Genomic DNA, 26,055 nt, shown 5'->3' on the forward strand with positions numbered 1-26,055 from the left:
GTAAACACCCACATAACAAAGCAACACCCACACCGGTTTACTATGTAGAGAAATAAGACAATCATTGTGATCCAGTTCTCCCTCTCTTTCCCCTCCTCTCCCGCTGTTGGGCCGCTCAAACCTGTGAAGACAAATCATCCCTCTCACCTTCTTCATCATCTGTGTGAGGCTCAGTCACCTCATCGTCCAGACCGGCGACGGCTGTCTCCACCTCATCGTCCAGACCAAGGAGACCAGGAAGGTTTATCTCTTGGTCCAGACCAAGCAGGTCTTTATCCTCCAGACCAAGAAGACTGAGCAGTCCTTCATCACCCAGACCAAACAGACCAAGAACGTCTTCATCGTCTGTGGGGGAGATATGTGATGCCACTAGAATTAAGAATGACTCTTCACACCACTTTTCTATTAAAGCAAAGTTATCATCTCATAAGTAACATACATGAATAAATATAGCAATACCACAATTTAAAAATACTCCATTACAAGTTCTGCATTCAAAAGCGTAGTACAGGAGTTTTCTCAGCAAAATGGATCTAACGTATCAAAAGTCAGAGCATGTATTATGCAGCAGGATGTAAGTGATAAATTACCACATATTACATTATTGTATTATTACTACTGACGCATTAACTTGTAAGCAGCTTTTGGTAAATGGCGGCATTTACATACATTCTGGGTAGTTTAATCTGTAGAAAGGCATCATGTTTTGTAATGTAATGGAAAATATACTTACTTATGTGAAATGTTGACTTTGCTTTTCTGTAATTGAGATGTGGTGAACTGACCCCGAAAGCACCCCCAGAAGCACAGTTGGCCTTGTGATCATTTATGTGTATTTTTGTTTTCACACCTGTCTTGCAGACGTGTCTATACTATAGTTTCAGATACGCCTGAGCTTCTTAAAAACGTACGACTCACTAAGTGAGTAAGCTAAGTAACCGCATCCTGCTTGTTAGGATAAAATAGAAGCCTAAATACATTTCTGGGTTGTTAGTCACCAGAACAGACTTGCAACTGTTTATGCTCTGTGTGTTTTGCTCAACAACTATTGACTGCAGCAATAAATAAGACAAAGACATTTATTGTTCCAGTATCTTTATTGACAGAAACTCATCTAGCAAGGTATCAGGAAAATTTCCAACACAGTAATCCGATCACAAACAAAATCTTAATGTGCAAAGTAACCAGTGGCGGCTGGTGGAAATTCTTCTAGGTAGGGCTGTGCCACATCCAAACAATTTCAGCAAACATCCCGGTATGATTTAATGCAAAAAAAGTGAAGGTATCAAAAACACATTACTACTTTTCAGTTAAATAATCAACAATTATTATATATATTATATATAATAATTGTAATAATAATATATATATTCCAACAGGAGCAGTAATGAATGCTTAGAAAAACACAACAGTATAACATGTACTCAGTGGTGGAAAGTACATTTACTCAAGTACTGTACTTAAGTACAATTTTGAGGTACTTTACTTGAGTGTACTCCACTACATCTCCGTGGGACATATTGTACTTTTTACTCCACTACATTGATTTAATAACTTTAGTTACTTTACAGATTCAGAATTTTTTCTGAATAATTTATATTATGTTATTGGATTGTAATTACTGATGAATCGTTGTGCACGTCATTTCAATGTTGGTAAAGCTGGTAAAGTTGGTGCTAAGTAAATTAATTCATCATATTTTTTTGTTAATATATGATAATCTTAATGTGCTAAGTAATTGTTTAATAAATGTAGTGGAGTAAAAAGTACAATATTTCCCTCTGAAATGTAGGGGAGTAGAAGTGTAAAGAGGTACTCAAGTAATGTACAAGTACCACAGAACTGTACTTAAGCACAGTATTTGAGTAAATGTAGTGTACTTTCCAACACGGTATCAATCAGAAGACTGTTGTAGTGGACTACCACACCACTTGGTGGTGCTAAGGAGGGACACAGACGTCACCAGCAGGATTCACCCTCAACTCTGTCACAACACACTGAGAAGGGGTGTCACATGGAGGCCAAAAATTACCGACCCTCCCACACTGTACTTAGTTACTGGAGGTGTCATTTCTGGCAAGTGACATCTTCCTCATTCCCCACAATCGCATGATTTCAAGGAAAAGGATTACCTCAGACTCGTTTCCTTGAGAGGCGCTCAACCTGCTGACCTCCTCAGGCCTCTTCCTCACCCACCAACTTCTGCTGTCCGTCATATTAGGTGCTGTTATGCCCCAAATAAGCCTGATGAGCTTTTGATGGTGTTCCTGGGGGACCTCTACATTTCAAACTCTTACTAGCAGCAGGAAAATCATGAGTTCTTGTGGCAACAAAATGTAGAGCAAAATACAGATATACTAGTTAATATCTTCAATAGGGCTGTTAAAGTTAACGCGATAATAACTAGAAGGAATCCATTGGTACCAACCATGTCATACAAGCTCCTCGCGAAGGAGGTTCAATAACGCTCCAAACTTACGATAAATTTTGGTGAGGAAAAACTGGCATGGCCATTTTCAAACGGGTCTCTTGACATCTGACCTCCAGATATGTGAATGAAAATGTGTTCTATGGGTACCCACGAGTCTCCCTTTTACAGACATGCCCACTTTATGATAATCACATGCAGTTTGGGGCAAGTCATAGTCAAGTCAGCACACTGACACACTGACAGCTGTTGTTGCCTGTTGGGCTGCAGTTTGCCATGTTATGATTGAGTATATTATTTATGCTAAATGCAGTACCTGTGAGGGTTTCTGGACAATATTTGTCATTGTTTTGTGTTGTTAATTGATTTCCAATAATAAATATATACATACATTGATAAAATATAAATAAATAAACAATAAATATAAATATACAAATATGCTATGATAAAGCAAGCATATTTGTCCACTCCCATGTTGATAAGAGTATTAAATACTTAACAAATCTCCCTTTAATGTACATTTTGAAGAGATAAAAAAAAACTGTGTGATTAATTAGCAATTAATCGCGATTAACTATGGACAATCATGCGATTAATCGCGATACAATTTTTTAATCAATTGACAGAAAAATTTAATTATTAAAACTGACAATAAAACATAAAGTTTTACTCCTCAGAGCAAACTTGTGAGTAATACAGTCTTTTGCTGAATAACATTCATCAATTAGCTAACTCATTTACATGTACATTTTTAACAGCAGCTCTAAAGTGATCACATAACACTTAATTATTAAGACAGGATTAGCCAATCAGACACAAGGAATTAACCTATATCTGCCCTATTGTTAATTCAGTAAAAAACGATTTATTTATTTATGTCTGCATAGAGAAGAACAATACAAGGACACAAATATTAATGATGCCATAGAATACATTCCCAAAATCATGAAATCACTTCCGGCAACACGTGTTAATTTCCTCTCGTTACGTGCATACAGTCTTTTTCAAAATAAACTTCAGGCACTTTAGGCAACAAAACTACTTAGTTTAGGAAAAGATCGTGGTTTGGCTTAATATAACTCCGGAAGTGGCGTAACTTGAGTACGGAAGTTACGCGACAAATCGACGTTGACTTCTGGTTTCCCACTGGGTACAAACGACGGTCTCCTGGGTGAAAGTCTGGTGCGTTTTGACCCAACCGTCCACTCCGACCTCCTCTCCATGTGGCGTTTGTCGCTCTTTATACTTCCTGGTTCACGATTACGTGGGTTACATACAAATTTATTTCGTGGGAAATATACGAAATACAGTGCGTTACTTTTCGTAGCTATGAACGGTGTATGAGCACAGCCTGAGCAGTGACATAGGTCTTCACAATAGAAACTTTAGTAGGCCTACTCAGTCCTCAGGGATATAAGCAGCAGTGTCTCCAGCTGCCAATGATAGCAGAGACAGCACAGTACTTTTAGTCCTTTAGCCCCCTTTTTGGGCATCCCAAATTGTTGAAGCCCTCTAACGACCAACCTATGAGTGTGTCCTTGGCTGCCAAATACGAAAACAAGTCGTCTGCAACTTTAACCCAGTTCTGATATGGTATTTAGGAGTGGTTCGTAATTTGCCCCCTGGTCCGCCAATCTGGCATGACCTGCTATGCAGGCCTACATTCCTTTTGCAAACATGACAGCCTCTCGAGATGCTTGACTGTTTCAGTGACATGTTCTGTGATGTGATGCAAACAACAAGGAACCAGAGTGGTAGGAAACCAGATGGAAAGATTCAGTCTTGGTACTTGCAGTCTGGCTTTTACTGTGTCCTGTTATTGAGCAATGAGTGAGGGTGAGAATGAGATAAAGATGAAGTTTTTCTCTGAAGTTTTAGTCCAGTGTTGTTGATGTTGTTGTTGTTGATGTTGCTGTTGATAATGGTGTAAATCCATAAGAGTTCACCGGATAACTGTAGGTGTTAGCACGTGACTGTGTCCACCGTATGTGGCTGTTTATTATAACTGACATCAGTTATAATGTCTTCTGAGACCCTCACAGTCCCAGAGTCAGACCACGCTTACTTACACTTCGGACACAAAGGTCATTCAGAAACCGACCAATCTGACCAGACCTCAGTTTCATTTTGACTCATTGAGCTCTGAGTTTAATCTGCAACAGTGCAACATATTTCATAAGCTTATATTGTTTGGATGAAATGTTTAATATGAAATAGAACAATAGCTCTTTAATAAGTGTAGTAGAAGTAACATGAAGTACTTAGGTGAAGTACAAATGCCAAAACATTGTACTGTATGTATGAGAAAAAAATCAGGATGTAATCAGGATGAAACTTTTATCTTGAAAATATGAGATTCCTTCATTGCCTTGTCAGAAAGTATGAATTTGATGATAGTTATATTATAGGTGAGCAATTTTAACATAGAAATCAATAGGATTAGAATTAATCAACAACCCAACAGTAAGAGCTTTGTTCCAGTTGTAGATGCTCAGAAACACTGTGGAAAGCTCCATCTGAGGCTGCACGGCACAGGGACAGGGGGGTGAGTAATAGGCTGATTTGAAAAAGTCACATGGTTGGCAGTAAATGAAGGGTTCCAGTTTCAATTTGACTTAGGTGGGTGGCTTTGTGTGCGTGTGTGTGTGTGTGTGTGTGTGTGTGTGTGTGTGTGTGTGTGTGTGTGTGTGTGTGTGTGTGTGTGTGTGTGCGTGTGTGTGTGTGTGTGTGTGTGTGTGTGTTGGTTGTGATGTGTTGGTTGTGATGTGTTGGTTGTGATGTGTATATAAAGGCTGGTATTATTATTAGAGAATGTTCGGGCAGCCGTATCTACCAGGCATCAGACACACAGAGACACCAAAGAAAAAAGTAAGTTTATTTCTATTGCTTAGACTTAGACTTTTTTTCCAATGTTTGTATTATATTATAAAATTAAATATTTTATTTTCTTGTGAAATACTATATATATATATATATATAATAGTACTTTAATTAAAGAATGACATTTCATGACATTTTAATGAAAAATATATGTTGATCCCAAAGGCACTAGAAAATCTAGTAGGCCTACTGTAATGCAAATATTGTCACAGTTAAGATTAATTTGTAATGCACAATAAAAATAGATAGCTTGTATTTTTTTATTTAAAACGAAATCAAAATAAAATATATATTTTTATCTTGTGAAATACTATATATATATATATATATATATATATATGCATTTTTACACCTGTAATCTTTTACTATGGCCTTTAAATTGGATTCTGTCTTGATAGTATTTTAATTAAAGAATGACATTTCATAACATTTTAATGAAAAATATATGTTGATCCTGAAGGCACTAGAAAATCTAGTAGGCCTATTGTAATGCAAATATTGTCACAGTTAAGATTAATTTGTAACGAACAACAAAAATAAATAGCCTAAAATTTAAAAAATAAAATTGCCACTATGGTCACTATGGAAACGAAATAAACTTAATGAACACATTTCAAGCTGTTGGAGAGTCGCGTGCATATTTCTCCAGTTGTTATGTATCTACTTTTTTCCCTTTTGATTACAATTTCCTGCAGAGGCACGGTGAGGGCTCTGGTTAATATGACTTTATCTTTATGGAAGTCTCTGAATCACATTAAGACTTGGGCGAAATCACTGAAAAAAAATGCACTGATCTATAATTATATCAGACTTGTCATTATTTGCATTAAAGCTAAAGCTATATGGCAGGACGAATTCACATATCAACAGTTTCATGAATCTATCTAATGAAACAGATTATAGTAATTAATGGACCTAAGTTACTCAAAAACAAAAATACTCAGGCCTAATTACAATGCAGCTGTAAACCTGCAGGTGTGATAAATTACCATTAATTCGAGGCTACAGGCATCACAGTGGCTGTTAGCTGGGTTAGTTATTTCACCGGGCACAGACTGATCTAAAATCACATTATCTTCAGTTGTGATAACTATACTCATGGGTATCAGTCATGTGACAGTAAATGCAGATGTTGGCTGATTAGAGAGAGCAGTAATGATAGAGATTATTCACCTACTGTGTGTGTGTAGATAATCTGAAAACTGACAAAGGAAAGTCTAATTTTTGCTCATTTCATCACAAGGTGTGGTCATTTCTAAGAATGCTGGAAGAATGTGACTGTTGTTACGGCTCCATGTGGAACCTTTTGCAAAATTTAGTTGAGAAATGTATATCTTTTGTTTATAAGGCATTGCTTGACAAGTTACTCCTCTACCTCAGTTCTCTTTGAATTTGTATCCCTTCAAACTCCTCCTCAGATCCATACTGAGTTTAGTAAGTTAACTTTTAGTTTTTCTGCACCAAATAAACGGAACAAACTACAAGAGGTATTGAAATTAGACAGGTGTGTGTTGGTAGATCTATTAAAGTGTATGCTAGATGATATGGTTGCAGTGTTCCTGCCTTGGTTAATTCACAGACATGGTTGTTATTTATAGTTTTCAATTCACATCTCAACATTTTATTGTTTTTATTGCTGTTGAGGTATATCCTTCCTTCTCGTATATTGTATATCCTTCCTTCTTGTATATTGTATATCCTTCCTGCTCGTTTGAATGTGGTTTCACGGCATTGCTGTAAAAGCACTTAATGCTCAGTCAATTTTCCGTGAGCAAACAATGGTTTGACTATGACATCATGATCATGTGTTCCTATAGAAAAATTTCACAAGTCACTGACTCGTCCTTATCATTAAATTCATAATATAATAATGGCTCTCAAATAAATGTAGCGGAGAAGTAGGTGAAGTACAAATGCCTGAAAATTGTAGCCTACTGTATATCTGTATGCCAAAAGAATTACATGTAAAGAAAAGGGGTTATTGTAATTTGGGTACATTTATCTTGAAATAATACAACATAGTATGGATTTGACTGTAGCCTACATATACTGTATAGTCAAATACAGTGGAGGTGTGAGATTATAAGATACAAATCCATCTGTTTAGGATATATAATCAACAACCCATCAGCAAGAGGTTTGTTCCAGTCGTAGATGTTCCTGCTGATGCTGCACTGCACAGGGTGTAGTGCACGAGTAATGCACTGATTAACAAGGAAGAAAAAAGAAACATCACAAGATTGTGCGTAAATAAAGGGCTGAGCATATCGCTTGAGTTGGTGCTGGTTGTGTGTTTGTGTGTGCGTTCATGTGTGAAAGTGTATCATCTTTGCTGATACACAGTAGAAAGGTGTAACTGCACTGCAATGACGAAGAGACTTATAGACAAGGAAGAACATAAAAAAATGCCAAGAATGTATGCAAATCGGTCACTTGAGCTGGTGGTGGTGTTCGGTGTTGTAGATGACCATAGATGAGACTGCACTACAATGAAGAAGATCCTGATTTACAAGGAAGAGAAAAATGAAAGGTCAAGGGCCTTCACTTGATTGTGGGAATTGTGATGGAATTTGGGTGTGTGTGTGGGTGTGTGGGTGTATCTGTAGCCTATATAAGGGCTTGGGTGTACATTACATTTACAAGGTGACAAAGAGCTGCACAGAGACACAAAAGAAAAACGTAAGTGTATTTCTATTGCTTAGACTTTTTGCTTTTTTTCTATTTGTAGTACAAATTTAGTTTTTGCAAAACTTCTGAGTTAATGTAAATTTGGGCTTTTGCAAAGTAAAATTACATTTTTCATTTGTGATTTATATGTAAATGGTCTTAGATTTACAGTGTATGACTATTCTAACAACAAATATATGTTAAAAGTAAAATATTTCTTGTAAAATTACAGTAATAAAGGCTAATTATATACAGATAATTACTGGTTTTTTTTTACAGTTTATTTATGTTAATTAACGGACAGTATTTTTCCGTTTTTTAACAGACATTTTCTGGCAGAAGAGTTAGTTTAGCTCTGAGAATATCTAGTGAATGCACAAGGGATGTTTGTGCAGAAATAAATGCTGCAGCTCCTCCAGACCAACAGAGCTTTCCCGTGTCTTGTGAAGTGACGGAGCTCTTCAGAGAGTTACGTTGCCTTCTCGTTACCGACCGGGTGCCGGTGTCTCCCTGCTCTCTCCAGCTGCGGGCGGAGAGAGCAGGGAGACACGCTGCAGAGCGCCGCTGCTTCAGCCTGCACTTAGGCAGGAAAAGCCAACACTAGGATCAGATCTAAATCATGTTCATGGAGAGACCTTCGTCTGGTCAGCTAACATTACTGCCAAGCAGCTGAAATATAGAGTGATATTGGGGTTTTAGCTGACGTGTGTCGCCTCACTGTTTTGAGTGACGCTCGTTCAGGTATATTTAGAGCGAGCAAGCGCGAGCAATTCTGAAAGTTACAAATAGTCCCTTTAAGACTTGGGCGAAATCACTGAAAAAAAATGCACTGATCTAAAATTATATTAGACTTGTCATTATTTGCATTAAAGCTATAAAGCTATGGCAGGAAGAACATATCACATATCAACTGAACAGTTTCATGAATCTATCTAATCAAACTGATTATAGTAGTAATGGGGGAAAAAATACTCAGGCTACAATGCAGCTGTAAACCTGCAGGTGTGATAAGTTACCATTAATTCGAGGCTACAGGCACCACAGTGGCTGTTAGCTGGGTTAATTATTTCACTGGGCACAGACTGATCTAAAATCACATTATCTTCAGTTGTGATAACTTGAGTAGTTATCTGTATACATTATATGTATATATATATATATATATATATATATATATAAAAGAAGAGAAGCAATGTCTTTTTTTGTACTGTGAATACCTCAATAAATCCTGTGTTGAAAAACTACTTTTTTTCATGTTTAATATTTCTCCCCTATGGTACATATGTAATAATCCTATACTGTTGGGTTATTTGTGTTTTAAACTTCCACATCCTCGAGGTGGAAGATCTGTTATTTTACCTTTTGTAAATTGTTTTTCATACTCAATTTGGATGTAAATACTGATCAATTTTACAATCAAATGTTATAATTTACAGATAGGCCTTATATATTTAAATGTTACATTAAAAGGTCTTAACTATACTGTGAAATCTGCATTACACAGGATTATCTCCACTGTGGTTTAGTGAAGTTTATATAGTACGGTATTCCAGAACGAGAATGTGACATGGGGATTCTAAATTCTGTGATGTCATGTATGACGTCACAGGGGATGTCAGCAGTACTACAAGTTATTGGATGGGGCTTATGTTCCGTGTCGCGTGTGATGTCATATGTGATGTCAAACGATTATTATATTCTATAAATTTCAAAAAGCAATACTGGGTCTTGTTGTGAGTCTATTTAACAGGTCACTGGAAAGAGTTGTAATAAACTTGAAATACAGTGTAATAATAATAACTAAAACTAACAATGATTTATATAACTTTCCTTCTGAGTTTAGTTTCTGAACTCCTTTCTTTTCTGAAGGTATTTCAGTATTGATTCTTTTCCATATTTGTATATTGTATTAGGCTATTGGTTCATTTATTTATTTATGTCTGTGTTTCACTGGAAATTAACGAAGGAAAAAGTTACCAAACATGAAATTCAGTTCATTTACTCTCCCAGTATGAGGCAGGAGGCAGACAGACAGTGAGTCTGAGGAATGTCTAAAGGCGCAAAAAGGAAATTGGAGTCACTGGCTCTGCATTACGGGGACAGTTTTGTAGTAAAAAAACAACACATGTCCTCTCTGATGACTCTTCCTCCCTCCTTCTAACTGGATAGATCTTGGAGAAATATCCAAATTAATTTAAAAAGCTTGAGATGCATTTACAACATAGTATCTGATCATTTGGGCGCTCTTTTGTCCTTTGTAAGATCCATAGAAAAAGTTGTTTTATAGAAAACACAAGAAATATAATATATAACTTAATAATCTTTACTAAAGTCAGGGAGGAATGTAAAAAGACAGACCACAGGTTGTAGAGCACCTCCAAGACATTTGTCCTTAATCATTTAGGGGAAATTATGTCTGCATCTATTATTATCTATGTAGATATATTTCTGTTTATTGCTTTCTATTTCTATTTGTATTTATCTACTTATGTTTGTCTTCCCAGGTGGTGACACAGCTTTTGGTGATTCGTCTATTTTACTGCTAACTGCTACTGTATAGCTAAACACCGAGTAAGTATTTAAGTGCATGATAATGTATGGTCACACTAACCTGGCAGACTTATGAGCCGCGCTGCTGTCAGAATGTTTTAACACTGCTTGCACTGAAGTGCCATCGAAGCAAAGTGCCATCATAGTGACACAATCTCTCTCTCATTTTCTCTCAACCAAACCTCCATATCAACAGGATGGCCCTTCTCAACTACCCTGTCCCAGAGTTGGATGTCACCTTGCAAGAAGTGAGCCGAGTCCTGCAGCTCACTTTAAGTCCTGACCTTTACCCGGAGTTCAAAAGTACACTGGAACAGCAGAGGGAGCTCCTTCAAGAGGCCCAGCAAAAATTGGCAGCCATTACTTCAGGTCAAGAGAACTGGGTGACGGCGCAGTTCAAGAGAGGTCTGCTGTCTTGTGCTGAACCACTGCCGATCTCTACTGCCCTTCCTGTTGTTCTGCGTTCGTCTAAAGCAAAGAGATCTACCCAGCTGGGGAGGGCAGCCGCTCTGCTCTGGGCAGCAGCAAAGCTATACAGTGAGCCACTGTTACTGGAAGGCAATGTGCCAACGGAGCGCACACAGCAGTCTGAGGTATTCTCTGCCAGCAGGATTCCTGGAAGGAGTCAAGATGAGATTAAGGTGAGATTACTTGTGAGGTCAAAGCAAAATTAAAACTCAGAGGCTTTCAATTATCAATATGTCAGTTCTGATCTATTTGTAATCTGTTGCTTTGTTATCTCCAGGTCTACCCAGATAGCCTCCATGCCATCGTCACCTGTGTTGGAGGAGTGTTCCCTGTTGACATACTGGAGCGTCCCAGCACTGGTGGGCCGGTTTCTGCTCGACCGTTCATTGACATCTACAACCAGCTGGCTCAGGTGATGGATCAACCCAGTGCAGGAAAGCAGAACGATCCCTCTGTCATTTGCAGCCTCTCGGCTCTGGAGCGCAAAGTCTGGGCTGCCACCAGAGAAGAGATCCTGGGGCAAGGAGGGGACGCAGCAGCATCACTGGGGCTGATGGAGAGTGCCGTGCTGACGCTCTGTCTGGAAGACTGCAACGCACCCTCTGAACTGGCTGATATCCTCAATGCAGTGAGGATGGAAGAAGGAGGAGACCGTCCATGTCTGAGATACTGTGACAAGGTATTGGATAGAATCTGAATAAAGACTGCATGTGTCGACCATCTGCTTCATTTTCCATTTTAATGTTGCAAGCAGATCGCTCCTTTTTGTGTTCACATGTCAGCCAAACCATACAATTGGGTGACACAAACTCATCAAAACATATTTAATACTGCTAATATAGTAAAGCAATTTATAAATCATGTTACTTCTACTCCACTACAACAAACAGTTAGGACATCAAGGCTCAAGGCTGGATGTAATTAAGCTGAGCTTCCATATGTTTAAAATAGCAAGTGAAGACAAAGGAAAATGTTTTTTACTGATAGACCACTGATCACCATCAAATTATTTTTTTTTCTTCTATTTTTCAACAGGTGATGAGCCTTGTGGTGTTCAAGGACAGCACAGCTGGGATGGTGTTTGAGCACAGTGCTGTGGATGGAATGGTGGCTGCGCTTGTGGCTGAGCATGTGTACAATCTGTCTGAGAGTGCTGACTTAAACGTAGTCCATAATTACACTGAATATGTGAATGGGTCTGTCACTGTTAATGGTGATTCTGTTTGTCCAACTTCCCTTTCCTTCCCCTTGCAAGAAGTAAACATCCCGAAGTCAAGCACTTCCTTGCGAGCAACTCATTCAGTTCTCACTTTTGATGTTTCCGCCTATCCTGATGTCTTTTCTACTCTCAGAGGGCAGAGAGGCCTGTATGATGCTTGGATCAACTTCTCATTGCAGCTTTCCCTGAGGCAGACTCTTGGGGAATCTGCTGCTAAGCACATGCTTGTCACACCAACCCATGTTCGCCACTACAAACATGGCCGATGTGATCCTACATACTCCATCACCATGCATTCTCACAAGTTAGTAGGTGCCTTGGCATCTTGCATTGGCTCAGATAACAAAATCCAATACACAGCTGACCTCCTACGCTTGTTCCATGTTGCCTTTTTGGAGCATAAGAGCCTCATCAGAAACACCAAAACTGGTCAAGGAGTTGGTCCCCATATAGCCGTCCTGCGTCGATCATTGCCATCTGACAACCCATTGAAGAAGTACCTGGACCCCTTTGGATGTCCATCTGTGTACCTCACAGGTAGAGATGTGTCGGAGGGCGTGGAGTGTGGAGTAGGGAATGTTTATGCCCAAGATCAGCTGGCTGTAGCCTACCTTGGGAAGACAGACAAGGTTCGCATTGCGCTTAATGGAAAAGGGAGCTTTGCTCTGGCACTGGAGAAGCTTCAAGAAAGCCTGAAGATAAACCTGAAGTTAGTGATGCTTCTAGCTGTTAGGTATGCCGTTGCATGCCAAATGGGAGCCCTGGAATGTCTACAGAATCAGGGTCAAACAGGGAAAATGAATGGAGAGACAAACCACTGTCCTGAGAGTCCAGACAATGGCAAAAAAGCTGTTGACTCCACCTCTGGCATGAGCACAGACCACACTCTGGTGATCCATGGTGGCGCTGGAGAGGAGATGATGCTGAACACCGAAGTCATTGGGGTTATTGAGTTTGCTCTACAGACAGCCTTAACCCTTGGATCCCAAGTGCTTCAACAAGGTGGAAGGAGTCTGGACGCAGTTCAGAAGTCAGTAGAAGCTCTGGAGGACTGCTTCCTGTTCAATGCAGGTAAAGGCTCAGTGTTCAACAAAGATGGCAAAAATGAAATGGAAGCAACCATTGTGGATGGCAATGCAATGAAATCAGGATCTGTTGCTTGTGTGCAAAGTGTGAAGAACCCCATAAAGGCTGCCAGATGTGTCATGGAGAAAAGCTCACATTCACTCATTGTGGGAGATGGGGCTGAGGAGTTTCTGCAAGGGTTGGAGGGGAAGGAGAAACCTGTTGGGCCTGAGTATTTCTACACTGATATACGCCACAGACAGTTAGCTGCAAAGCTCACTGTTGGAAATACCTCAAAAAACAATCACCCACAGACAGTTGGAGCTGTGGCCTTGGACCGTTGGAGTGGGTTGGCTGCTGCATCATCCACAGGTGGGGTAGTAGGAAAGCTGAAAGGGCGAGTCGGGGATACAGCAGTAGTAGGGGCAGGAATATATGCTGATGACAAGTTAGCTATTACCTGCTCTGGAGATGGAGATGTATTTCTGAGGCAAACAGTTGCACAGAAAATAGCCAGTCTCTACCACCACACGGGCTGTAGCCTCAGGCAGGCATGTAGAGACGTGATGGCTGAAAATCTAGATGGGATCTGTGCAGGAATCATTGCTGTGGACACTAAAGGTGAAGCCATCATTGAAACAAATGCTGGTGTGATGTTTGTGGCCTCAATGGTAGATGGCATTTCCCGAGTAGAGGTCCTCAGGCCCCTCAAGAGCTTCTCTCATGTGATCTGGAAAACTGATGAGCTGGTTGCCTACCTGGATCCCAACCCCTGGATCCCTGGGTCAACCATTCTGACTAGAAAAACTCTTAGTGGGGCAAGCAGCATCTTCCAGTTGGCTACACCTGATTTTGTGGCTATGCTACAAGGAGCAAGAGCTGTGTCGCGGTTGCTTTGTGAGCGATTGGAAGTGCAGCGCTGTGCCTTGGTTTTCAAACCAACCAATGATCAGCCAGCACAAATCAGACTGCTCCCGCTTCATGGCCTACAGCCAAACTGGCAGCCCCATCTTGCAAATGAAGAGGAGTCCCACACTTGCGATCCTGGCTACTGCACCTCAAAAAGTGGCCCATGCTGGGATGATGAGGCACTGGCCCAGGTTCAAGCAAAGATTAGAAACGGACTGCCAACACCAAATGCACCTTCTTGCTTTGACTTTTTTGGAGACGCTTCCAATGATAACCTGTTCAGTCGTATTGTACGTGGAGAGCAGCAACAGTGGAGAGTCTGGGACGACAGCGAGCATGTTGCCTTCCTCACACCGTACCCAAACACTCCTGGACTAACTGTTGTGGTGCCACGCAAACAACTGTCCAGCGACATCTTCAAACTGGAGGAAGCTGACTACAAGGCGCTGATCTTAGCCACTTCTAAAGTTGCCCGACTACTAGAAGAGGGGATGAGAGCTCAAGGCGTTGCACTGATCTTCGAGGGCTTTGAGATTGATTATGCTCATGCCAAGCTGATCCCTCTGTTACCTTCACCAGATGGCACTAAGTCTCCTGATCTGCAACCAGAGTTCTTCCAGAGCTACCCTGGATATGTGTCATCACTGGATGGCCCAGCTGCTGACCCTGAGGCCCTCAAAAAGATACACTCAAAAATCACCCAGTGCAGGGCTCCCCGTTCATGGCAAGACCCTCAGTCTCACTCAACAATTGCCATCAAGAGCCAGTGGTATCACAACCTGTTCCAGATTCAAAACACTCTTTTCCACAGTACAGTGGAATATTTCCACACTTCCCGCCAGTTCTCCTACGCTCTAACCCCTCTCACCACAGACACCATCTCTTCACCAATGGGCTTGGGATCTGACTCAGAACCAGTTTCTGTTGACCTGCTGGGCCAGGACATCTACCTGGCTGACTCAATGCAGTTTGTACTTGAATACTTCCTTCGTTTCCAGGAGAACCTGCCGGGAACGTACTACATATCTCCCAGCTTTAGAGGCGAAGATCCTGATGCTACACACTTGAACCAGTTCTACCACGTGGAGTGCGAACTGTTGGGTGACATGGACAAGGCCATTTCTACAGCAGAAGGATACTTGGCTCATCTCACCAAGTCCATGTTGAAGAAACACTCTGATATTATCCTCAACACTGCCGGGACCCTTACACACGTCAAAGCCATGCTGAGTAAGCTGGATGGAAACACCCCACTCCCACGAGTCCCTCTAGACCAGGCCATTCCCATGATGCCCTCTGCTGACTGCTCAGAGTGGGTACAAGATGGCCAGCCACAGTTTGGCAGAAAGCTAACACGCAAAGGAGAGCGGGTCTTGATAGAGAAATATGGTGGTGCTGTTTGGCTGACTGAGATGGACCATCTAGGAGTTCCCTTCTACCAGGCCTATGTGGAGGGCACTGGGCGGTGCAAAGCCAAAGCTGCAGACCTTCTCCTGGGGCTGGGTGAGACCTTGGGTCTCGGTGAACGTCATTCCACCCCTGAGATGGTACAGGAGGCCCTCAGGCACCATGCAGTGCCAGAGCAGTCCTACAAATGGTACATTGACATGCGACAAGTGAAACCACTCCTCACCAGTGGATGGGGCATGGGGACGGAGCGCTACTTGTGTTGGCTGCTTCAGCATGATGACGTCAGAGATATACATATCATTCCTAGGATGAAAGGAATGAAGTACTTGCCCTGATCACAAGTACTCCACAAGTCTACAGGCCATTAGATGTGATAGGATAGATGACATGATATGATTAGTTTAATTTGAGGTCAGAGCAGAACAAACTAGAGATGTAATCAGAAAAAAAATGTCTCAAATTCATTTTACAAGAAAATATTAATGGTGAATATTGATTATTTTCAGACGTATCTTCATATATATGCCTTTTTGTGTGATTCTTGGTGATACAGTATCATTGCTTTTTTTCGTTCAAATGCTACTAATCAAATCAAATACCAATCACAAGCAAATTGTCCATAGATTCACAACTAAGAAAATATGTTGGTATGCTTTGATAAATGTACATATCTGCTATAATTAGATCAGATGCATGACTTTTTTTTTTTTGCAGGCAGTTTTTTAAATTTTGATTCCTAATAATGGATGTATATTGTATTTGTTGGTTGTGTTGGTAGTACTGCAATGAAATCATCAATAAAATCAATCAATTAATCAAATTTTTGTCATTGCCATATTGAGCCAATTTTAAGAAAATGTTTCTGGAAAACTTTAACTTTGAAAGACAGTTCTTAAAATGCACATTCAAATTAAGATTAATTATGATTAACTCTTAAATGTTTTACGGTCAGAGAGGTATTGTTAGGGCTACTATTAAGGCTCTGACATATTATCTACTTGTCATTTTTTATATATTCTAAATTACAAATATGAATCAATATTCTGTTACTGTAATGCCTATTTCTCGCATAAAATGTTTTCAGAAACATCTTGTAGTGTACTGTTTAGCTGTAAAATGAGAAAGCTTACGACCCGGCAACCATGTTGAGATCAGTTGAGGAAATAGAAATGACCTGACCTGTGATTGGCCAAAGTCTTAGATTTTTTAAAGCCTGAAAACAGAGCCATGAGGAGGTGCAGAAGTCTAGTTATCTCTCAGAACACTTGAATTACAATATGCTGAAAAGTTATTATGAAATGTTTGCCCAATGATGCCAAAGACATTCTGCCTACTGCAGGTTTGATACAACATCATGCAAAGCAGGACATTTAGAAAGCAGGCAATTAATACAAAACAATGTGGGCACAAACAGTTAAAATCACATCACAGAAGACATAGCACAAGCAGACAATCAGCATAAACAGTTAAAACATGATAACATGAAATCTCATTACATTGCAGAAGACAGGTAAAACCAGAAGGGACACAAACTGACAAACACAGAACGAGCACAGATAGGCCAAGCATGTAGTGACTATAGGTATGATGACAGGTCTGGTTGCTTTTTGGCCAATTTTTGAGATTATGTGCAAAGGAATGATAAGAGATGTTATATTTAAAGGTAAAAGCTGTAAAAGGTCGAAAGATGTTTTCCTCCTTGGGACAGCTCTTACTCTTGATCTGGTTAATCTATCTCCAACATTTTTCTGACAGATGAATGTGGTAAATAGGGGAGGTGCTAATCCATTAAGAATTATGAATATTAAACAAGCATTGTGAAATTTGATAAGATTTTCCCAGCAGAGGAGACCATAACAGCGATGGTAGCTTTTAGGTTTATTATCCAGGTCCTTGAGGGCCTGTTTACATCCACATTGTATGGGCTTTAGTATTGTATCTGTTGCAAGACACCAAATGGTTATACAGTATATGTTATATGCAAGAAAATCATAGCATGGAAATTAATCTTAGCAGCTTCAGGTACTTTTGTTGTTGTTATATTTGGGTTGAATTTTTTTTTTTTTTCAACAACTTGCTTGACTTGTTTATTTGAAGCATAGAGTTAAGTCTGAGATGACACCAAGGTATTTGAAACTGGAAACCACTTTGTAGCTTCTCACTTGATACATACACTGAATGTTGTTGTACAGACTGACTGTTTTTTACAATAAGATGCTATAGATGCTATATATATATACGTATATATATATACACACGTATATACTGTATATACAGTATATATATTAGGGCTGTCAATCGATTACAATATTTAATCGAGATTAATCGCATGATTGTCCATAGTTAATCATGATTAATCTCAAATAAATTGCACATTTTTTATAAGTTCAAAACTAAATGTACCTTAAAGGAAGATTTATCAAGTATTCAATCCTCTTATCAACATGGGAGTGGGCAAACATGCTTGATTTATGCAAATGTATGTATATATTTATTATTGGAAATCAATTAACAACACAAAACAATGACAAATATTGTCCAGAAACCCTCACAGGTACTGCATTAAACATACAATAATATGCTCAAAACATAACATGGCAAACTGCAGCCCAACAGGCAACAACAGCTGTCAGTGTGTCAGTGTGCTGACTTGACTATGACTTGCCCCAAACTGCATGTGATTATCATAAAGTGGGCATGTCTGTAAAGGGGAGACTCGTGGGTACCCATAGAACCCATTTTCATTCACATATCTTGAGGTCAAAGGTCAAGGGACCCCTTTGAAATTTGCCATGCCAGTTTTTCCTCACCAAAATTTAGCTTACGTTTGGAGCGTTATTTAACCTCCTTTGTGACAAGCTAGTATGACATGGTTGGTACACCATGGTTCACTCTAGCTTTAAAACTGAGCCCGCTACAACCTAACAATTACACTATTATCGCGTTAACGTTGACAGCCCTAATATATAAAGTATATATAATTATTATTATTATAAATATAATTATTATATATAATATAATATAATATATATTTTAACTCAGGTAAACACTAGCATTCCCCCTAATAGTAATTAAACTTCTCACCATGCAAAATAGATTCTCTGAGTTTCGCTCTCCTGACACCAAATGTGTCCATTGTGAAAGTAATTCGGTAAGTGGATCAGTTCCATTTTATATTACAAAGTCAAATTTTTTAGTTTAAACTGTAATTTCCATCAGCCTTTTTGGTGTTAACATTAACAATGGCTCTGTTCCATTCAGTAAGTCATGACAGTGTCATAGTGAGTCAGCAATATCAGAGGATATTCTTATGTGGACAACTTAGTAAAAACAAAAAAAAACATTTTTATGACATTTGTCATTTGAAAAGTTGTATGGCTTGGTCTATAACCGAGTCCCCGCCAGTCTGTAAAATGTGTGCCTGAGTTTTTAGTAAGAGAGTGTATGACGGATTGAAGGTAAGGTGGCAAACGCAGTGAGAGGAAGAGTGAGCTGGAACATGTTTTTATAGAGTTCAAAGAAAGGTTTTGTAAAAGGATGTACAGGAAGAAGCAGGGTTATATCAAGATTAATAATAAAAAACACAATATTTAAAGACTTTACACAGAAAAGTGTGACTTTCTGTGAACATAAAAAGATATAACACCATGTAGGCCCCCATACAAAAATCTGATATATGGCCATACATGAACATATATATTAAATACTGGTACATATATGAACATGCTTGTTATTCAGATATTTGTGTTACACATATATTTAAAGTTATATGTGCAAACATGCAGTAAACATATTTGAGGTCTCTCATATAAGGTGACATACAGTATATGTGCATGTAGATTCCATTATTTATTTTCCACATATATGAACTTTAAGTGTGGCAAACATATTTGTTTTTCACATATATAATGTAATGCATGTAAACATACATACATTTTAGATATATATTTAAAATAAGTGCAATATATAGTCAATTACTTTTAGCGTATTTATTAGTGCTCTTAATTATAAGTTAATTACTTTATAGTTTTCACCAATTGTTTTGCACTGAATTTCTGAGTGGTGGATGTAAGAAACACAATTTCGTTTTTATGTGGAGCATAAAAATTACAAATAAAGGAATCTTGAATCTTGAATCTTGAATTATTTAATTAAAAAATATGTTGTTAACATATTAATATTTTGATGAATGTATTTTTATGCTAACCAGTTTCCACAGGTTGTATATATACAACCTAAATTAAAATACAGATTCGTTTATGTCTTTATTGTATATATAACGGTAAGACACTTCTTTATTAGGATATTATGTCATTAATGTTCATATGTCTAAGATACAGTATGATGTTGAGAGACGATAAATCAACTTAATGTTGTTTTCTATTGAGCTCCAGACCAGCTGGTGGAGGTAATGCACATACTATTTGTCGTCCTGCCCACTACTAGGCATCAGAAAGAAAAGGCCTGTGTTCAGTTTGGATCAAACAAACATGGGGCTGCAAACTCAAGCTCTCGTTTCTGCCAAATGGCTCGCAAACATGGTGAACCGCAACCTGGTCGGACCTCGTCTGCGGATCCTGGACACGTCCTGGTACCTGCCGATGATGGAGCGAGATGGCAAGAAGGAGTTTGCCCAATCTCACATCCCGGGAGCGTCTTTATTCGACATAGACGAGTGCTCGGACCGGACCTCAGAGTTTGATCATACGCTGCCGACCGAGCAGCTGTTCGCAGACTACGTGGGCAACCTGGGCATTGGAAACGACAGCCATGTGGTGGTTTATGACGCCAGTGACTTCGGGTTGTTCTCTTGCACCAGAGTGTGGTGGATGTTCCGCTTGTTCGGCCATCCTCAGGTGTCGGTGCTGAACGGGGGGTTCAGGGACTGGGTGAGGAGGGGCTACCCGACCACAGGCGCCTCCAGGCGGCCTGAGGCAGCCCGCTTCACCGCCACCATGAACCGCTCCTGGGTCAGGTCGTTTGAGGACGTCACAGAGAACATTGAGTCTCAGCGGTTTCAGGTGGTGGATGTGAGGCCTCTGGAGAGGTTTAAAGGGAGAGAGCAGGAGCCAAGAGAGGGTAGGGACACTTTATGTACAATATGTACACTCTTTATTTTCTTTATTTTTAAGACTTTCTTGTGAACTTATGGGAATGTATTTGATTTTTTTAAACACCCTATAAATAAATATATATATATATATAGGAGATGTGTCAAGTATTTAATATTATTATCAACTTGGGGGTGGGCAAATATGCTGCTTTATGCAAATGTATGTATATATTTATTTCTGGAAATCAATTAACAAAACAAAACAATGCCAAATATTGTCATTGTGTAATATTTGCACTCTTTATTTTCTTTATCTTTAAGACTTTCTTGTGAACTTATGGGAGTGTATTTGATTTTTTAAACACCCTAGGTTTTGTTTTAATCCATGTTTAAAGGACTGCAATGTTTTTTATATATATATATGAACTGATGTGGAGGCAATTTCTGTAAAGAAGGACTCGAAAATCAAGAGAGAGTCTTTTAAAGGTTTAATAAACACTTGCAAGTGGGCAAACAACCATCAACATAAATGTTCAAGGCTGAGAGCCAGGAGGCTCTCCGTTTCGTGACATTTGTACCCTTGCGTGCAGGCTCACAGTCATATATCTCACATTGTCTGTCTGACTGACACTTCTGTCCTTTTTTCGGGTTACTTGTCCTCAAATAGGCTCTACAAGTTCGTTGACTATAGGTGACCGACACCGAAACAGAAATAGGCCTTAAGGGCAATGAGTGTCACCTGTCATGACCTTATGAATGTGCACATGTTTGTATTTTTCCAACACAACTGACTAGACTATGTCAACCCTCGCTTTCTCTCTTATCCTGGATATATTTATTGTGCTTTTGTGAAACAGGCCCCGCACACACTTAACAATACATACTGATGGGATTAGAAAGAGAAGTAAGTGATCATTTCAATGTACACTGTAAGTATACACAGTAACACAATGTACTCATTGCTGTGTGTTTATCTCCCAGCAGACCAGTGATCCAAGAAAAATAATATAATAAGTTAATAAGTATAATAAGTTCAAAGCATTGTGGTGTCCTCTCCCTGTTGTTTCATGAATATACAGTACGCTATATAAATAGTTACTGGTCCAGTGAACTTTATCAGACATTTCTAATCAATAATATATTCATCAAACCTCTAACAACAATATGAACAGCAGTCTTCATAAACACAATATAACCGTAATAATGATTACCACATGAATAATTATAAAAATAAAAATGAATGATGATCACAATGTTAAAATAAAAGTACTGAACTGAATGGTGGTATGTATTCAGTTAGAACTTACTTTTATTAGCCAGCATTAAAATAAATGCTGGCTAATAAAAATAAGGCAAAATACATGCATAAGATCATTGACTAACTGTAAAAGACACACTGGTTTCTGATCGGGGTGGCTGCTGACTGAACAGATAAGACACCAGGATAAATGAAGCCTGGCTGTTAGCTTGGTCTGGAGAAGGCTATAGCTGCACAGAATAAATCTCCATGGTAACTTATGTGCCACTGCGTTTGTGAAACCGAGTCAAGGCTAAACTGAGCCAGGGTAACTGGAAAACCCCGGTTTAATCCATTATCTTGGTTTTGTGAATCAGGCAACATCTGGTCCAACATCTGAGAGGGGTTAAAGCTCATTGCCTTTATTATTGACCATTCACAAAGTCCAGGTATTTCCCTGCTACTGAGCATACTTCTCCCCCTGGTTAATGAGACGGAGAGACCAATGCTCATACGTATGCTGCTACAGTCCCCAGTTGACCGCTGGGGGCAAATCCGCAGATTTTCCTGCCCAGCATAAGAGCTGTATGAATCCAATCTGCATCTGATGTGGGGAGATCGTACAGTGGTAGGGGATCACCCAAAATGTACAAACTAGAATGAAATGGAACACCATCACCAATGACCAATTTAATGTTTTCATGAATGGATGAACAATAATCCAACCAATCAATCATTCTCGTTACACGTCCTCCAGCACTCTGAACTCTCCCTTAGCTTCTCTCTGAATAACTTTTAAAGGAGTCCAGTAAATGTAATTTATAATCTTAAACTGGACCAGTCTTGTTTTAATCTCCCTGGACTTTAAATTCCTTAGAATTTTTGTCCACCACGCCTCCTCAGAAAATGACACAAACAATAGACAGATTTAAATTTTGGACAAACACATCCTCATTAGTTGTTTTTTAGGGAGTTTAACAGTCGTAAAGCATGTTTGAGTGAGTTTATCTGTTTGTGTGTGCTGGGCAAAACACCGTTTTTTTAAAATAACATTTCATCAATCATATTAATCTGCCCATTTACATGAAAATAAGAGGTTTCGAGGGAGGTAAACAGCTGACAGGTTATGAAAACAACCAGAATCAACATTAAGAAAGTATAGCAAAAGTATTGGTAAGTCTTGAACAAGTATAAGGACTCTGAGCAGTCCGGCTTCATGAGGGTGTTTCAGGTTAAAAGATTGTAATATTTGATGACAGTGTTGGGTGGAGATGACACAAATATAATAGATTATGATTACATCATACTGTCTGCATCAAAAGTTCTTACTTGTCAGGACTGTGTGGGTGTGATTTGATGGGATTTGATTGACTAGCAACAGAAGCAAACAGCCACACAGCTGTCATCAGATTCAGATTCAAGTGCTGCTAAATCATGATCGGTGCACAGAAATAGCAGGTGACCTGTTTTTCCTACTGAGAGCAAACGAAAACACAAATATCCTACAGAAATCTCTCGTGTTAAATAACCAAAACTGTTGTAACTTTAGCAGAAAATGTTCATGAAAGACCCCCATCCCTTATAGTAAGAGAATAATGAGAAAATAGTTTCTTTGTGTGTACTTGTGTGCAACGAGGTGAACTAATATGTCGTCGCCCCCACAGGTGTCCGGTCAGGTCACATCCCCGGCTCCAAATGCATGCCTTTCTATGACTTTGTCGACGCTGACGGCATGATGCTCTCCAAGGAGAAGCTGAAGAAGTTCTTCGAGGAGTCAAAGGTGGACCTGAATAAGCCACTCTGTGGATCCTGTGGCTCCGGTGTGACCGCCTGTCACATGGTGCTGGCCGCCCATCTGTGCGGCGCCCCCGGGGCGTCTGTATATGATGGATCGTGGTACGAGTGGTTCACCAAGGCCCCGCCGGAGCATGTTGCCACCGAGCTCTGAGGACGAGGGCGCGACACAGCTTCACTTGATTAATCACACTTTATAACCTTAATCACAAATGGAAAAGAGCTGGGATATAAACCTTAAATCTATGCTGTGTGCTTGTTACAGGAATGTGGATTTAACACATATTCTACATTTGAAAGTTAAACAAGGCTCTAGATAATGGACTGTTACTCAACTTGATTTTTGTTGGATTGAATGTCATAATTTTCTTGTATGTTGAAAGACGTTAAAAGAAATGACTGTTGCTGCTGTTCCTCTCTGGACCTCTATATAAGCCTTTCTCCCATTATTTGAATATAGACACAATTTAATGAGAATAATTGTATATTCTGAGCTGTTTTCCAGCTCATTTGAGATCATAATTGCAACCAAATGTTGTATCTGACAATCTTTCTACTACTCAAACAACTGCCCCCTGTGGGCTTTTGAAGAAATGTATCCACATGGCACAGCCTGCTGGGGATTTAGAGGAAGTGCACTTTAAAAAGATGTGCCTTGGAAGACTCTGTAACTTGTAACTGTACTTTGTGCGGTTTGTATGTCCTCTACTTCACAGTTATAAGCTTCCCTTAGATTTCTTCAAATGAGTTTTGATATGTGATTTAAAATGAATCTATTTTTAATGTTAATACTGGCTTCTTATTAAAAGCAAGAAAGAATGTGTGCGTCTTTTTTATTTAGCTTGTAATGTACAAACAAAAAGCTGCTTTGTCATTGTATGTTTCTGAATTTTAATATAGATATAAAAGTTAATTGCGGGGACCGGGGGCAATTGTAATGTCTCAAAATGCACCAATCAGAAGAGAGACAGAATGATGAAAGTCATTATGCACATGGATTGTGACGATGCCTCTCTGCCTGCTAAAGGACAAGTTGAACTGATGTCTCATACTTGTCAAAGTTTTTCTGCCAAGACTCATTTTTGAGGCATGGAAGCAAGTAATTGCTCAATGGATAGTAAATTGTTTTAACTACAGTATATATGTATTATTGGTAGTTTATTGTGGTCTTTGGTATTTACATAAAGGTATATGTTGGTTGTTACAATTGACCCCCATATGCTGTTACAATCCCTCCTGCACGTAGAGGCAGATGTAACATCTGACTTATAATGTCAATATTGTGACTCTAACATTGCTTGTAAAAACATTTGATGACTGAAAGTAGCAGTAGGCAGGACATTTTTGGCATCATTGGGCAAAAAATCCATAATAACTTTTCAGCATATTGTAATTCAAGTGTTCTGAGAGATAACTAGACTTCTGCACCTCTCCATGGCTCTGTTTTCAGGCTTTAAAAAATCTGACGAGACTCAATCACAGGTCATTCCAGATAGAGCGTCGTTCCTATTGGCTGTGCTCCTGCCGGTGGGCGGAGCTTGGTATTTCTTCAACTGATCTCAACATGGCGTCACAAACTTTCTCATTTTACAGCTAAACATTACACTACAAGATGTTTCTGAAAACATTTGAGGCAAGAAATAGGCATTACAGTAACAGAATAGTGATTCATATTTGATCAGTTTGATTAGAGTTCGCGAGTGATTGACAGCTGCTCAGAGACGGCAAGGCTCCAGCTCGGCTCTGATTGGTTGTTTTCCTCCGGTCTGTGAAATCTTACAGATGCCCTTAGGAGCAACGCAGGTCACAGAGGCACATGACTTTTTTTCCAGATTGCTTGTCCCGTGTGTGGTGGAATTTCTGATAAACAAGTTAACTCAATAGGAAGGAAGAGGCCCCGGAGCTGTTGACGTCTTACACAGAAGGTTTATTGAAGCTTGATCAAGGAGCAATGGTCAGGTGTCCACCATTGAGCTGCTCTCTGCGTAAAGGCCTCACAACTCTGCCCTTCCTCCCTGGTGCTCAGTGTTTTACCCTTATCATGTTTTGACTTACTCGGTTCCTCTGGCATCTCTGACCCTGGTTGCCCCAGCGACTGGCTCTATGGTCCCCACTACAGACACAGCTGTACAGATAACGGTGGCTCCCCTAGACAGGTCTCCAACCCAATAATGTCAACAGAGGGACACTCTGAGAAACACTCTGACCTCCCGATCAAGAAGAGAGGAATTAATAGAAAATTCCATCACACCGTGTACTGCTGTCTGGATCTATAGTGACCGTTTTATAAAATAATAAAATATTTTGAATGATATTTGCTCCATTTCTACCCACTGCAGCTTTAATTGCTCAATGGATATTAAATGGTTATAACT

General features: G+C 39.5%; 2 protein-coding genes across 2 annotated transcripts; both read left to right on the forward strand.

The window, feature by feature from the left end:
- Window positions 1–9,679: 9,679 nt before the first annotated feature.
- On the forward strand, window positions 9,680–16,394 carry LOC141780228 (uncharacterized). Its single transcript, XM_074655364.1, has 4 exons — window positions 9,680–10,546; window positions 10,722–11,166; window positions 11,271–11,672; window positions 12,029–16,394. Exons 2-4 carry the CDS (start codon window positions 10,723–10,725, stop codon window positions 15,929–15,931), a joined length of 4,749 nt encoding a protein of 1,582 aa, XP_074511465.1. The 5' UTR covers window positions 9,680–10,546; window position 10,722; the 3' UTR covers window positions 15,932–16,394.
- Window positions 16,395–20,026: 3,632 nt separating this feature from the next.
- LOC141780229 (3-mercaptopyruvate sulfurtransferase-like) lies at window positions 20,027–24,499 on the forward strand. The gene is made up of 2 exons (XM_074655365.1): window positions 20,027–20,675; window positions 23,551–24,499. The coding sequence occupies exons 1-2, from the start codon at window positions 20,087–20,089 to the stop codon at window positions 23,832–23,834; spliced, it is 873 nt and encodes a 290-aa protein (XP_074511466.1). The 5' UTR covers window positions 20,027–20,086; the 3' UTR covers window positions 23,835–24,499.
- Window positions 24,500–26,055: the final 1,556 nt, after the last annotated feature.

This window comes from Sebastes fasciatus, chromosome 13 (assembly GCF_043250625.1).
Source record: "Sebastes fasciatus isolate fSebFas1 chromosome 13, fSebFas1.pri, whole genome shotgun sequence".
Classification (NCBI taxonomy): domain Eukaryota; kingdom Metazoa; phylum Chordata; class Actinopteri; order Perciformes; family Sebastidae; genus Sebastes; species Sebastes fasciatus.